This window comes from Drosophila mojavensis, unplaced genomic scaffold, assembly GCF_018153725.1.
Source record: "Drosophila mojavensis isolate 15081-1352.22 unplaced genomic scaffold, ASM1815372v1 contig_80, whole genome shotgun sequence".
Classification (NCBI taxonomy): Eukaryota; Metazoa; Arthropoda; class Insecta; order Diptera; family Drosophilidae; genus Drosophila; species Drosophila mojavensis.
The window spans coordinates 11141449-11155522 of NW_025318906.1; the positions used below are offsets into that span (position 1 = coordinate 11141449).

At 45.0% G+C, this 14074-nt stretch overlaps 4 protein-coding genes and 1 long non-coding RNA gene across 5 annotated transcripts; 3 read left to right on the forward strand and 2 right to left on the reverse strand.

The window, feature by feature from the left end:
• Window positions 1–72: 72 nt before the first annotated feature.
• On the forward strand, window positions 73–1008 carry LOC6579467 (ubiquitin-conjugating enzyme E2-18 kDa). Its single transcript, XM_002005327.4, has one exon. The coding sequence runs from the start codon at window positions 283–285 to the stop codon at window positions 745–747; it is 465 nt and encodes a 154-aa protein (XP_002005363.1). The 5' UTR covers window positions 73–282; the 3' UTR covers window positions 748–1008.
• Window positions 1009–1151: 143 nt separating this feature from the next.
• LOC6579468 (cap-specific mRNA (nucleoside-2'-O-)-methyltransferase 2) lies at window positions 1152–3533 on the reverse strand. Its single transcript, XM_002005328.4, has 3 exons — window positions 3130–3533; window positions 2923–3069; window positions 1152–2867 (listed from the first exon to the last, which is right to left on the reverse strand). Exons 1-3 carry the CDS (start codon window positions 3415–3417, stop codon window positions 1209–1211), a joined length of 2094 nt encoding a protein of 697 aa, XP_002005364.2. The 5' UTR covers window positions 3418–3533; the 3' UTR covers window positions 1152–1208.
• A 2775-nt stretch (window positions 3534–6308) lies between these two features.
• LOC122757649 lies at window positions 6309–7212 on the reverse strand. The gene is made up of 2 exons (XR_006357748.1): window positions 6658–7212; window positions 6309–6587 (listed from the first exon to the last, which is right to left on the reverse strand). It is a non-coding gene; the product is annotated as an uncharacterized LOC122757649 (long non-coding RNA).
• A 66-nt stretch (window positions 7213–7278) lies between these two features.
• Window positions 7279–8118, forward strand: LOC6579470 (anaphase-promoting complex subunit 13). Its single transcript, XM_002005329.4, has 3 exons — window positions 7279–7392; window positions 7704–7850; window positions 7915–8118. The coding sequence occupies exons 1-3, from the start codon at window positions 7381–7383 to the stop codon at window positions 7996–7998; spliced, it is 243 nt and encodes an 80-aa protein (XP_002005365.1). The 5' UTR covers window positions 7279–7380; the 3' UTR covers window positions 7999–8118.
• Window positions 8075–13997, forward strand: LOC6579471 (putative 1-phosphatidylinositol 3-phosphate 5-kinase). Its single transcript, XM_002005330.4, has 7 exons — window positions 8075–8620; window positions 8681–10997; window positions 11060–13000; window positions 13062–13227; window positions 13291–13448; window positions 13512–13673; window positions 13737–13997. Exons 1-7 carry the CDS (start codon window positions 8075–8077, stop codon window positions 13922–13924), a joined length of 5478 nt encoding a protein of 1825 aa, XP_002005366.2. The 3' UTR covers window positions 13925–13997.
• The last annotated feature ends 77 nt before the right edge of the window (window positions 13998–14074 follow it).

A 14074-nucleotide genomic window follows, 5' to 3' on the forward strand; every position in this document is an offset into this window, starting at 1 on the left:
TATTACATAGAGCTGCCACATCGTTAATAACGCCTCTTGGCAATTTAATATCAAATAACTACCTAAATAACGGCAGGAACGTACTAATACTACAAAACTCTGAGGAGAATACAAATTAAATAGAGCTTGCCACAAAAAATGTAAAATAGAGTGCTTAACTAGCACACAGTTCCCCTATATACATCGCAAACAAACGGCAAGAAACTATTGCATCATAGCCAAACGGAAAACAATCAGCTGCAAGTGCCATCGATTTGCAACAATTATTATAAAGTAGAAAAAATGACTGCCCCGCGACGTCTGCGCAAGGAACTCGTAGATTTGCAGGAAAGTAGCTTAAAATCGTTTCGTGACATCAAGGCCGACGATGATAATCTGCTGCGCTGGACGGGTCTGATTGTGCCCGACAATCCGCCCTACAACAAGGGCGCCTTTCGCATCGAAATCAATTTCCCGGCCGAATATCCCTTCAAGCCACCAAAGATTAGTTTCAAAACAAAAATCTACCATCCGAACATCGATGAAAAGGGTCAGGTGTGTTTGCCCATCATCAGCACGGAGAACTGGAAGCCAGCCACGCGCACCGACCAGGTGGTGCAGGCGCTAATAGCGCTCATCAACGATCCCGAACCCGAACATCCGCTGCGCGCCGAACTGGCCGAAGAATTTCTCAAGGACAAAAAAAAATTTGTGAAAAATGCCGAGGATTACACCAGGAAACACAGCGAAAAGCGTCCGGCTGACTAGTGCAATTGAGGCGATAGGTGAGGCGCCGGCACCGCTTCATGAAAAACAACCAAACTGTAAACCAGGATGAGAAATGATAAAATGTACCGAAAACACAAACACACACACATACACCTACACAAAACTTACACACACTAACACATGCATACACTAACACCCACACACAAACACACACGTAAAATTACACTAATTTTTGCTTAGAAAAAAAAAAAAAAGATGGGAGAATATATATAATATATATATATAGAAATGCATAAACTGCATAAATTCAGTTTATGTACGCTCTTGTCAAATTTGTATAAACTCGAGAAATATTTGTAGTAGAAATTAATCTGCATTAATTGTTTTTAAATACAAGAAACGAGAAAAAAAGAAGAGAAAAAGTTGAAGAAAACATGTAAAACTCAGCAAATCTAACGATCATTGATCATATTTTTATGTTATAAACAAAAAATACATGATTAACACACGATCGTCGCAGTCTCGTTTATAGCTGGCGTTGCCGCCTCCTGCTCCTGCTCCAGACTGAAGCGAGTGGGAAACGCTTCCTCGCCGAGCATACGCCGATAGCAACTGACCAGGACGGTGTTGTTGTAGAGGATTAGGGCACTGGCAAATGGATTCTTGTGCAACTGCTGCAACGGCAACAGGCTGTGCAGGGTATCCAGTCCGTCAGTCACATCCTCTCTGAGTAGACGTTGTAGCTGCTGCAGCTGCTCCAGGGCTTTAGATTCCGTGGACAGGCCACTTAACGTTATGATCTGATTTTCAAATTGAGTTTCCTCGTAGATTTGCTCCGCCAGTAGCAACAGCACAGATGCCGCATAGTGGCTGAGGAATAGAAATGCCTGGAATACGATTTTCGCTGGGCGTTGCTCCAACAGTGAGTCAACCAAAGCAACAAAGAAACGTCGCTGAACTTTATAAAATGTTGACTCATCGGCCGGGCTGTCAGGTGCGTAATCAAATGCGCGCATTATGTGATTATTGCCATCGCATAGCGAGCACTTTGCCGCCGTTTGCCACAGCGGATCCAGGTCAAAGGTCTGCAGAATACGCAAACGGAGCAGCAACACCGGCTCGGAGGCAAATAGGCTGCTCAGCAGCTGTCCAATTGGAGCACCTCGACATGGGGGCAGTTGCAGTTGCTTGGCATGCAGCTTGACATGGCTGTAGCTGCGCAGACCAGTGGGACACTTCTCCAGTTGATTGAACTCCCGCCGCAGGCAGTAGATTTGCTTCAGCACATCGCCTTGACGCAGATGCTCCCGTTCCGTATAGGAGCCGCCATAAACTGGCACCGAGAAGCCTAGTGCTTTATTGATGTCTGCCTGCTGCACAATGCACAGCTCCTCGGGGAGCGTGCGCACCTTGTAGCGATTGTAGTACATGGAGGAGACGACGCCACGCAGCTGATGCAAATGACGCAGATAGTAGCGATCCTTGGACTCGTACGCATAGATGCTGCTCTCTATGGCCTCCTCCTGCAGCTTGAGGAACAGCCGACAGGCGATGTTGTGCTGCATCAGGAAATCGTTGGGTATCTGTGACTTGGCAAACAGAGGCATGACCATGGTATCGTTTGGCTGTGCGAGTCTCGACCGCATCGCCTCCAACAGGTGCGGCAGTCCTGGCGTATCCTTCTGATAGTTCAGGCATATCACATAGACTTCCGAATTGCCACGCTTCGATGTAGCCGGCTTAAAGATGTGCACCCGCTCGAATATACAGTTGAGCATGAACATGATGGACACGCTGCACGCCTCGAAGAGCGTGAACATTTTGATAACAAAGTTTCCACTTGGACTTAGTATGTGAAGTGCGCTCAATATCTCAGCGAACAGCAGACGCGCCACAATCTCCTCCTGGCAATCGGGCTGGGCCGAGCAATCGATGGAGCCATCGGCTGTTATCAATTGCACACCAGCTGGCAAATCCTTGGCACAGACGTCTCTCATATGCTCAATGTTCTCCACGTTGAGTAGATTCCCAGTGAAGTCCCGGTGGAAGAGCCAATTGTTGAGTGTGTGAAAAATAAAGCGATCGTCGGTTATCATTTCATTCAACCCATTGCCCTCATAGTAGGGATTGAGCGTAGTGGAGCGCCAATGCCAATTAATCTGCGAAAGAAATTAATTGAGTTAGTTACTTATGAAATATTCCATCTCTCCGTACCTCCTCCTTTGTGTAAGTCGAATGCAGGTAGTGATTGAGTGCGGCTATAAATGCGCCTGGAGCCTCGCACAGATGCAGCGTATTTAATTCCGGTTGCTTGATCAATGGATAACGATGCAAACACTCGAAGAACTTGCACCAAGCTACCTGTCAAGCAAAGAGTTGGTAAAAACGAAATCACTCAATTAGGCAGCAATTCCCACTCACAGTCACAAACTCCGCTTTGGTTTCGTTTTTGAGACGCCAGGAAATTTCGCCCGATGGATCACGACGATTCGTATGTGTGCTCCACTCTTGTACGCCATAATTATTCAATTTGCTTTTGACATTGTTGAGTTGTTGCTTTAGCTCTTGTAGAGATTCGTATTGGTAGAATTCGCTGAAGAGCGGCTTTTGTGCCGGCAGCAGCCAAGCCTCGTTTCTCGGCTTCTGGTATTGAAATTTCTTTTCAAACAGCTGCTCCACCTCCTCTCTTATGTTTAGTTTGGGACGCATATTTTGGCAGCTCTTAATTAATTAAGAGTAATGATGAAACTAAATTTGTTTAGTTTTTCTTAAGAAAACAAATAATCCAAACAGCAGAGTTAACAGCGCGAATTGTTAACATTATCCAGAACTGTTGTTAACAGTAATAACGAAGTTGAAATTGTTAATAAGTAAAGTTATTTTCTCTTGTTATTTTATTTCATCAGTTTAACATGTATTGTCAATTTCAATTATTTATTTCAGGTTTATTTATATGTTTCCATTGATTTGGTTAATTAATGTTATTACCAATTTGAAATTAACAGATAGCTACCAGCTGTAAAACTATCGATGACTATCGATGTACGTTAACTACTGTTGCTTGCCTAAAAGCAACAGTTGGCAGCGCGAGAATTGAGGCGCTCCAATTCAAATTAAAGTCTATGTTTCTCTTCAGTCAACAATTGCTATTTTAATTATGATGAGTCAAATACTTTTAAAATGGAGAAACATTATTTATAAAAAGAGTGTTTTGTTTTTCTATTTGCAGTAAAATTTAAATGCTTACAATTGAAAATAGTTTAATTACTTAGTATCCAATTTGTTTAAATCACATTGACTTTATTATTATGTGTGCATTACCAAACCATTCAAATTCGATTGCTACTGTAAATTTTATAGATATTTAGCCATCAATTAGCCACCAATCTTTTTAAAAATATTCTTGTATAAAATTTGTTTTCAAATATAAGTAGTTATATAGTTTTGAAACCAACATCTATGCAACAATGTCAACTGAATACATTTTATGTAGTTCTTTATTTTAGGTCAGAAATGCATTTGTGGCTTGGATTCGTTTCTATTCAATTAACAGTAATATTTAACCAAATATATTTTACAAATATTTTAAATATATATTAAAGCTAAGCACAATTTAGTCTTCTAAATTCATAAGTCTTTTCCCATCAGCTTTTCCGGCTAGTTTCCGCTTAACTTGATGGGAATCTTTCCATTTTTTTCAATTGAAAATCAGTTTCCCTTCCTTTCATAAAAATATTTCTACATATATGTGCCTAAAATATGAAATTGATAATTAAGAGAAATTTCTACTGTTCAGTTAGTGCTGGCATATTAGGGTGAACTATAAAAAAAAGAAATAGAGAATACGAAAATGAATAAAGAGGGAGATATTATGAAACAGTCAAACGGAAAAGTATTTATGGATAAATCGATGGTTCGCCCGATGCATATAAAACTGCGAATTAATAGAAAACAAATTGACTCACAAGCGGAAATAGAAAATATGGGTAAGAAACAAAGAAAGAAGCAGAATAGACAACGGTACTTTGTTAAAGCTAAACCCATATGCCATATGTGAAGAAAGGGTTTTAAAGTTGATTTTTGGAAATCAAAACCAAAATCGAAAAAACTCTTTGAATCATTGCGATGATGTCCCAAACTTTGGAATTCAAATTGTTTCTCTTTTTTTTTTCTTTTCTTTTTTTTTTGTTTTTTTGGTCACTAAATTGGCGCGTGAGCTGCCGACTTTATAGCACTTTATAACGAAACGAATCAGGCGACGACGTGTTCATATGAATAATAATATTCAAATTATTAAACAAATGCTTACGAATCCAAATGCATTGCAATAGCAGAACAAATCCCACTACATTTCTCAATGGTATACACACTTTTTATATAACAACTATATACATATACATATGTATAAGAGATGTATGTATGTATGTATGCATGTGTGTAAGTGTAAGTCGGCAGAGTTATATAGTAGAAGGCAGCTCTTGGCTTGGCACGTGACTGTTTTATCTAATTGGCCATAAATACATGTATGTAATGTGCAGAGAGCTCCACTTGGCTACAGTTTACTGCGAAGGTCTGGTCGGTCTGTCCGATCCGTCTGCGGGTCTTCTTTTCCAGCTATCTCTCTATTGAAGTCCCTGTCTTCGGTTACGACTATGCATAGCGGAAGTAACGCCCTGGCTAGTGGCCAGTGGGGCTTGCATTCAATTGACTTTTTGGCTCTGACTGCAACAACAGCAACAACCAAAGCAACAGCAACAACAACAACAACACATACCAATACGGCGGCAGTTTGTCGGACCCGAACGTGGACACGGCGGTTTTTATATTTCTCTCGATTTACTTTTTTTTGTTGGCAACAAAATTTTATTTTAATTTCATATTTCTCTTGCTCAAAAGGGAGTTCATTAATATGCCGAGCAGGCGCCATTGCGCTAAAAACTCAGCGCTGAGCACTAAGCCAGCGTCAGCGTCAGCTACCTGCCACTGTACTGGCAGTCTGTACAGTATATACACAGGTGTGCGTGTGCGTGTGCGTGTGTGTGCACCCCCACTTTGCATAGGAGGTATTTAAAGCGTGTGTATCGTCTGCTGGCAACGGGTATCAATCCCCGTTTTAGACAACATTTTTATTGTATTGCTTCTTCTTAAACTTTTGTTGAGCTGCACATCACACACACATACACACACACCCTCGCATACGCACACATATGCACATAAATTGAAACTTCTTCAATTGTCGCTTTTGGACTTCTAACCGTGCCGTCGTCGTCGTCGTTGTCGTCGTCGTCATTGTCGTCGTAGTCGTTGCTCAGAGCCGAGGTGTGGTGCTAAGCTCGACTCATGGCTTTCAAATCAGTTGCCAATTAGTCTTCATCGTTGACGGATTACAATTGTCTCTGCCTCTTGTTCTTCTACTCCACTCTATACAAACACTCATAGCAGAAATAACACAGAATAACAAAAAAAACTTGTTAAGTGCCTATCAAGAAAAAAAAAACTCAAAAAGGAGAAACAAAAATAAGAAGACATAAACAAGCATTTCATTGATAAAAAAAAAAAAATAATAATACGCTTCGTTCATGCGAAATTACAACAACGAATTGTTTGAAGTTGTTTAATTTGTGTTTCAAATATATATATCATCTATATTTATAAATATTTCGGTTTATCGCATCTATTGTTGAATTGGCAAGATGTCGGCATAGCTGACGTTTCAAAGCGCATTGCATAGCGCTATGCTGCATCTAGTCAGTTATTCAATGGAACAGTCAACAGTCATTATAATGAAGTCATTCAATGTTTATAAAAACTTTTTTTTTTTATTGGTACTCGAAGGAATACAGCAAATCAGCAACAAGTCGTTCCATTCACAATTGTTTCTATACATAAAAGAAAAATTAATATTCCATTTATATTTAAACTTTCTTTTCAGCATAGAAAAGTACTCACAAGGATACTATATCAGGATAACCTTAAAAGTCCTTTAAAACACTAATCAATTTTCTCATAAAATCAACTTCAGGACGTGCATTGCAGTGCAGGATTTTATGGATTGAAAACATCCTTACTCCCAGTTCCATTGCAACATTTTAATTTTTAAACAGATTTTCCATTGGCAAAGAAAAACTATTTTTGGAATTTAAATTTACTTGTTAAACTTATTTTTGTTTATCAATATATTCAAACAATTCTTTAAATTATATAATAAATGTAATCCTACTCTCTAAATATAAACCCAAATTGAGTTTCTTTTCTAGATGCAACTGTTTGTCATACAAAAACATTTCAATAACAAGTTTAATTTTGACATTTATAGCACAATAGCAATTGGGCAATTCGCTGTGACCACTTTAGAAGCAAAATAATAAAAAAATAAAATAAAATAAAAAAACATTCGACAAACGTAAACATTTGAAAAGTAAACAGAGTAAAAAGCCCGCAACTCTATAAGCTCATGAGCACTTAAAAAGTTCTGAAGTTGGCAGCGCCATTTTTTTGAACTTGCAGCCGTTGGGCGATATCATTTAGCATCACTGCTTATTATCGATATTAAGCTAGCTATCGCCACAGAGCTGTTTTTCGATTCGCTCTGTCCCTGTAAAAAACGTAAACAATTGTAGAAGAAGATTAAGTAAAGCTGGATAATCTACGTAAAAATATTTACTTTAAGTGATGGATAGTCAAGTAAGTTTAATTTATGGTTCTATCGATACTTAGAGCAACTGCAACTAGAACTGTCATGGTATTGTTGTCTATAATTAATACTTCACACAAACGTGTTGCGCTATTTCGTTATCTGAGAGTGGCTTTGTGATAAATCTGCCTAATATTTACACATACATAGTATAGACATAACAATAGGTATTAGGGGCACAGCCGGCCGTCAATGACGTAATTAACATGGCTGAGTAAATATTAGGCGCAGTTATCAGCTTATCGTAGTTACTTTTTACTTTTCGTCGAGTCTAAGAGTGGGCGTTGCTAAATTTTCACAGGCACCGATTGATGATCTATTATTGGACATTGTGGACAATGCTTGGCGCATGGAAGCACTGCCATACGATCAGATACTAGTACCTATTGAGAAATTGCCCGATCCAGAAGCCGATGGTGGTGATTCACATCTAACCTTGAGCGAGCAGGTGAGCAATAACCAATAAGTGATTTGCCACACGTTCCGGTGTCATAAAAATCGTTTATTAACAGGAACAAAAGTGGACAGACTTGGCGCTTGGCTCGCTGGCACCGGATGCCGCTTTAATCGATCAACTCAACATAACAGCTATCTAACCAAGGACGAGCAGCCTCTGTGGTGGCACGTCCCCAACTTTAGTAATACCACAAGTCTTATTTATAACACCCCAACATGAGTAGCAGTAGCAACAATAGTCACAGCAACAGCAGCAATAGTAATAGCAGCAGCAATAACAATACAATACATCAACATCTACATTCGCCCAGTAAACTAACCGAATTCGCGCGAAATTTCGAAGATAAACCAGATTCGCTATTTGGTCGAGTGGTTAATAAAATTCAAAATGTTTATAATCAAAGCTATAACACAGTCAACGATATATCCAGCGGCACGAGCAGCAGCGTCCAAGTGGGCAAGTCCAGGTTCTACGATGAGCGCAAATCATCGATTATCGACAGGAGCACTTCACACTTGGACAGCGACAACACACAGACCAGCTCATCAAGTAGTTTGAATGCAGTTCGCCCGCAGCCACCAACAACGCTGAAGTTGCGTAAAAGCAGCGAAACCCAGAGCAGTAGCACGACAACAACAATGGAGGAGACAGCCGAAGCCAACGAGCGTATCGACCAGCTGCCCGGTGAAGCGAATCAGGTTCGCACCGTTTCCAACGTAGTCAAGCACATTAGCAGTATTGTTGCTTCAAAGAATAATAATGTGAGTGCAGCTCTGAAAATGAATGTAGTGCAGATTATTTATTTAACCTCTCTTTAATAGGATTTGTGCAACTATAAGAAAACGGAGCTGCAAAAGCTGTGGATGCCCGACTCTAAGGCCAAGGAGTGCTATGATTGTGCACAAAAATTCACCACATTTCGTCGCAAACACCACTGTCGGCTTTGCGGGCAGATCTTCTGCTCCAAGTGCTGCAATCAGGTGGTACCAGGCAGTATTATACGCTGCGAGGGTGACTTGAAGGTGTGCAATTACTGTTCCAAGATTGTGCTCACTTCACTGAAGTCCTCCAGCACGAACATGGATGAGAATATGCAGGCATTGCAGCAGCATTTGAGCAACAAGCTCGAGGTGCAGGATAATGCGCCCAGCACTCTCTCTGCCCAGAAGCAGCGGGCGCAGCTGTCCAGAAAGACTTCGCTGGGCTACCAGGAGGAGCGTTTCAGTTCGCAGGCGAACTATACCATGCTGTCCATGGATGATCGGAAGTACATACTGCAGCAGTCCAATTCACTGATCACCCTGCACGAGGAGATGCGACGCGAACTGCCTATCCAAAACTGTGGCCAGCTGCTCATCGAGTTTCTCAATACGAACAACAAGTCGGCCAACGAGGTGCAGGCTGTGGCCATACTGAATGCCATGCTGGCGGCTGGCTTCCTCGAGCCAATTGTGCCCGATGCCGAGCAGACGGAGTTCGATCCAACATTGCACTACAGATTTGCGGAGCTGTCGCGTCCGGGCGCGAACGTGGCTGCTGTCTTAGACACAGGCAACGAAGGCCCCAATCCCATAAGTCCGCAATTTGATAGCAGCGTGGAACCGCAGCCGCCCAAGTCCATGGATGTCTCCTTGAGCTTTCAATCAGCCCACGATCTGGAACTGGAGAATGATATGTGCGCGACGGCAGTGTCGACAAAACTGCTGGAATCCTACTGCAACCATGAGGAGCAGCTATTGGACCAGCTGTTGCGCGCCCATCAACTGGATGCCGAGTGGGGAAAAGTGCTGCAAACGCTCTGCTCGACGGCTGCGAATCATTTCAAGCCCGAGTACTGCACCAACGATCTCATGGACATACGTAACTATGTCAACTTTAAGAAGGTGCCGGGTGGCAGGCGCAAGGATTCCGAGATTGTGCATGGCGTGGCATTCTCTAAGAATGTCGCCCACAAGGATATGGCCACGCGTGTCGATTTTCCACGCATCCTGCTGCTCCAGTGCCCCATTGTCTACGAGCGCATCGAGGGCAAATTCGTGACCATTGAGACGGTACTGCTGCAAGAGAAGGAATACCTACATAATGTCTGCAAGCGCATCATGAAGTTCGAGCCGAACGTGGTGCTGGTCCACAAGAATGTGGCTGGCATCGCGCAAGACTTTCTGCGCAACCAAGGTGTCACCTTGGTGCTCGACGTGAAGCTCTCCGTGATGGAGCGCCTAGCGCGCACGCTGCAGTGCGACATCGTCAGCTCCATTGAGTCGAACATTACCATGCCCAAGCTGGGCTATTGCAATAGCTTCCACATCCGCAACTATGCCTGCGGCAAGACCCTAATGTTCTTCGAGAATCTGAACAGTCCGCGAGGCTACACCTGCCTGCTGCGCGGTGGCAACAATGCGGAGCTGACGCGCGTCAAGAAGGTGGCCTCGGCGCTGCTCTTTGCGCGCTACAATTGGCGACTCGAGATGTCGTTTCTGCTGGACGAGTTCGCGCAGCCGCTCGCGCCGAAGCCATCGATATTCGACTCCAAGGAGTCCAGTCCCAACACCGAGAATGCTGCCGAGGAGCAGCTGGAGGCGGAACCGCAGTTGCGCTCTGTCGTCAAGCGGCCATTGACTGAACGCAAATCGGACGAGAAATTCACGGCCGCCGTCAGTGAGAATGTGGCTGATTTCACGGATCCACTGCGCTCCTCGCAGATCGAGTCGGTGTCCAGCTCTGAGTCCAATATCAATGTGCAAGCCTTGGAGGTGGAGATGCGCTACGACAATCGCTTCCGCAATGCACTCAGCTCCACTGTGCTGTCCGTCAGTCCGTTTTTGACGTTCCCCCTTCCGTATCTGGAGACAGAGCAAGGTCGCAAATGTAAGCTACGCAAACTGTTCCCGGCCGAGCTGTATTTCTCCAAGCAATGGTCCAAATCAACTAGCGCAGTTGAACGTCCCGACAGCCTCGAAACGGATCCATTGAAATCCAATGCCGAACCGGGCAACAAGGAGAATGAACAGCAGCTGCTGCCCGCTCACGATTTTGTCAAAATGAAGATCACAACGCCGGTGACAAGTCGGGAAATACAGACGCTTCTAGCGGAGTTTCGCTCCTTTGGCGGTCGCTTTCCCAAAGGCAAGGCTTCGAGTAAGTAGTCAAAGAATGCACGATTTTCCATTTGCTTCTCTAATTCTCTATTCCTCTTGCAGTGCTCAAGAAGAAGAAGAAGATGGGTGAGGCTATACAGCGTCCGCAAAAGGTCACCGATGAGCAGCTGTACAAGGACGCACTCGATCCGCAGAATCATCAGCGTTTGCCGGTGCTCTTCTGCAGCTTTCACAATAATCCGAAGGGTGTTTCGTCCTTCTGCAAGCTGCCCATGCTGCTGGATATGAAATTCTATGGCCAGCACGACATCATGCTGGAGCAGTTCCTGCAACGATACTGTTGCCTCTTCAACTCAATGTGCCCGTCGTGCAATCTGCCCATGCTCGGTCATGTACGTCGCTACGTTCATTCGCTGGGCTGTGTTCATGTCTATCTCACCGATGACTTGACTCGCTCCGATCCCAAGCGCATCTACTTCACCTCCTGGTGCAGCAAATGTAATGCAACGACGCCTGCTGTGCCGCTTTCGGATGCAGCCAAGCGGCTCTCCCTGGCCAAGTATCTGGAGCTGCGCTTCCACGGCCACGCCTACGTACGTCGGCCGCTCACAGAGCCTGGCAGTGGAGCCACTGACCAGAGCAGTCCCTGCGAGCATTCGCTGCACCGGGACTATGTACATCACTTCAGCTTCCGTGGCGTTGGCGCCAAGTTTCAGTACACCCCTGTTGAGGTATGGGAGACGGAGCTGCCCTCGCTGACGCTGCAATTGGAGTTGCCCAAGCCATTCATTGGCGTCCAAGTGCAGGAGGAGATCAAGAGCTTCTCGATACGTGGCCACGAGGTATATACACGCATACACGAGCGTATTGCCGACCTGGCCTCCGAGGAGGAGAACTCACCATTGGTATCCACGCTGAAGGCCACACTCACCAAGGATCAGTTCATATTCAAGCAAAAGGTGGAGATCGTGCATACGCTCTTGACGGAGCAGACGGTCAACTCGTATGACATAGCCGACGCCCTCATCATGGCCAAGCGTGTGCTGGCCGAGAACATTGAGCTGTGGGGTCCGCGCCTGCACGAGATCGAACAACTAGCCCAGAAGCATGCCAAGCAACCGCATCACGTCGATGCTGGCACCATATGCACCGAGGAGCTGCGGCCGGAGCAGCCGGACGCCGTTGCCAACCAGGAGCTGGCCAAGAGCAAAGCTAACAGCCAGCAATCGGACGGCACTGCTGCAGTCGAGTATTCCGGCGAAGATAATCCAGATACGGACAAGAAGCTGACCGTTGACCAGATGCTGGCCTCAACAGTGAACATGAAGAAGTCCATCAAGTCGCGATTACTCACCCTGCGTCAGACTACGAATAGCCAGTCGAATCTTCTCCAGAGCCCGTTCTCAGCGCAGGAGTATCTCACTCTGCCCATGGGCTCCATACCCGTGGTGGTGCATGAAAACGATCTTAGCTCGGTGATTGCTTACAGCCTCACCTCGCCGGAGTATCAGCGCTCTTTAGCTGGTCTCAATGCTGGCGACGTAGCCAGCGGCGATGCCCAGTCGAGTCCGCAGCCGAAGCACAAGCAACTGGACAGCGATGCGGACGAGCCAGTTGCAAGTGTGGACTCCGAGGAGCGCATCAAGGCGAAAGCTCAGTCACAGCCACAACCACAGCCCCAGCCTCCCAGTGCACACGTCACGCTCACCTTCGGACCCAGCAGTCAATTCCAGTGCAAGATCTACTTTGCGCGCGAGTTTGATGCGATGCGCGCCAAATGCCTGAGTCCGCCCAAGTTGGATAGGACGCTCTATCGCCGGCTGGAGAAGAGTAAGATGCGCGAAGAGCTAAGAATCTCACAGAATCGCAACGGTTCCGACATCGAAATCGTGCGCAAGCCCAGTGATGTGTCCGGCCTGCCGCTCAAAGAGCAGTTGGACGCCGAGGAAGAGTCACGCATAGCGCTGGCGCGAAGCCTCTCCAGCAGCGTGCAATGGGAGGCGCGTGGCGGCAAATCTGGCTCACGATTTTGCAAAACATTGGGTGAGCATATATCGTACATCCCTTGTCTATTCGAAATTCTCTAATGTTGGCTACCTTCCAGATGATCGATTCGTACTTAAGGAGATGGGCAAGAGGGAGATGGCACTCTTCGAAAACTTTGCGCCGGAGTACTTTGAGTACATAGCCAAGTGTCAGCAGCAGCAGCAGCAGCCCACGTTGCTGGCCAAGATCTTTGGCGTCTTCAAAGTCAGCATTAAAAAGAAGGAGTAAATGATGCTAATGTTTGTGATTTCCCATGTAGATACTAATTCTCTCACCTGCTCTTGCAGCTCCTTTGTGGAGAAGTCGTTGCTGGTGATGGAGAATCTATTCTATGGCTGCGATATATCCGATAAGTTTGACTTGAAAGGCTCTGAGCGCAATCGCCTCGTCGATCCCACCAATATGAATGGCGAGATTGTGCTGCTCGACGAGAATCTGGTGCAGAGTAAGTGCAGCAAGGGTCAGTGCCATGATAGCTGCTAGCTAATAAATCAATTTTGCCTTGCAGTGTCCTGGTCAAAGCCGTTGTATGTGCTGTCGCACAGCAAAACCGTGTTGCGGGATGCCTTGCAAAGAGATGCCTCGTTCTTGGAGCGCAACGAGATCATGGACTACTCTCTGCTGGTGGGATTGGATGACAAACGCAATATGCTCGTACTGGGCATAATAGGTGCGTCTGAATCAACACACAGTGCTAGAGTTTTTTATGTACTTATTGTCGATTCTCTCTTAGATTATATACGCACGTTTACGCTGGACAAGAAACTGGAGTCAATGCTGAAGCAGACCGGCCTGCTGGGCGGCGGCATGGGCAAGCCGACCATTGTGGCGCCACAGCCCTATAAGCAGCGCTTTATTGATGCCATGGATCGTTATTTCAATATCGTGCCGGATCGCTGGGAGGGGCTCTCTAAGATCTGACAACTGAAATCTGCTGTTGATGTATCAATAATTAAACCAAGTAGCAATTCGTTAAGCTGCTCGAGAACGCATAGTTAACATTGATTTGATAAAGTGAAGTAACACGATGGTTAAAATCAAATTTACCCTTAAATAGACGACATTTCCGTC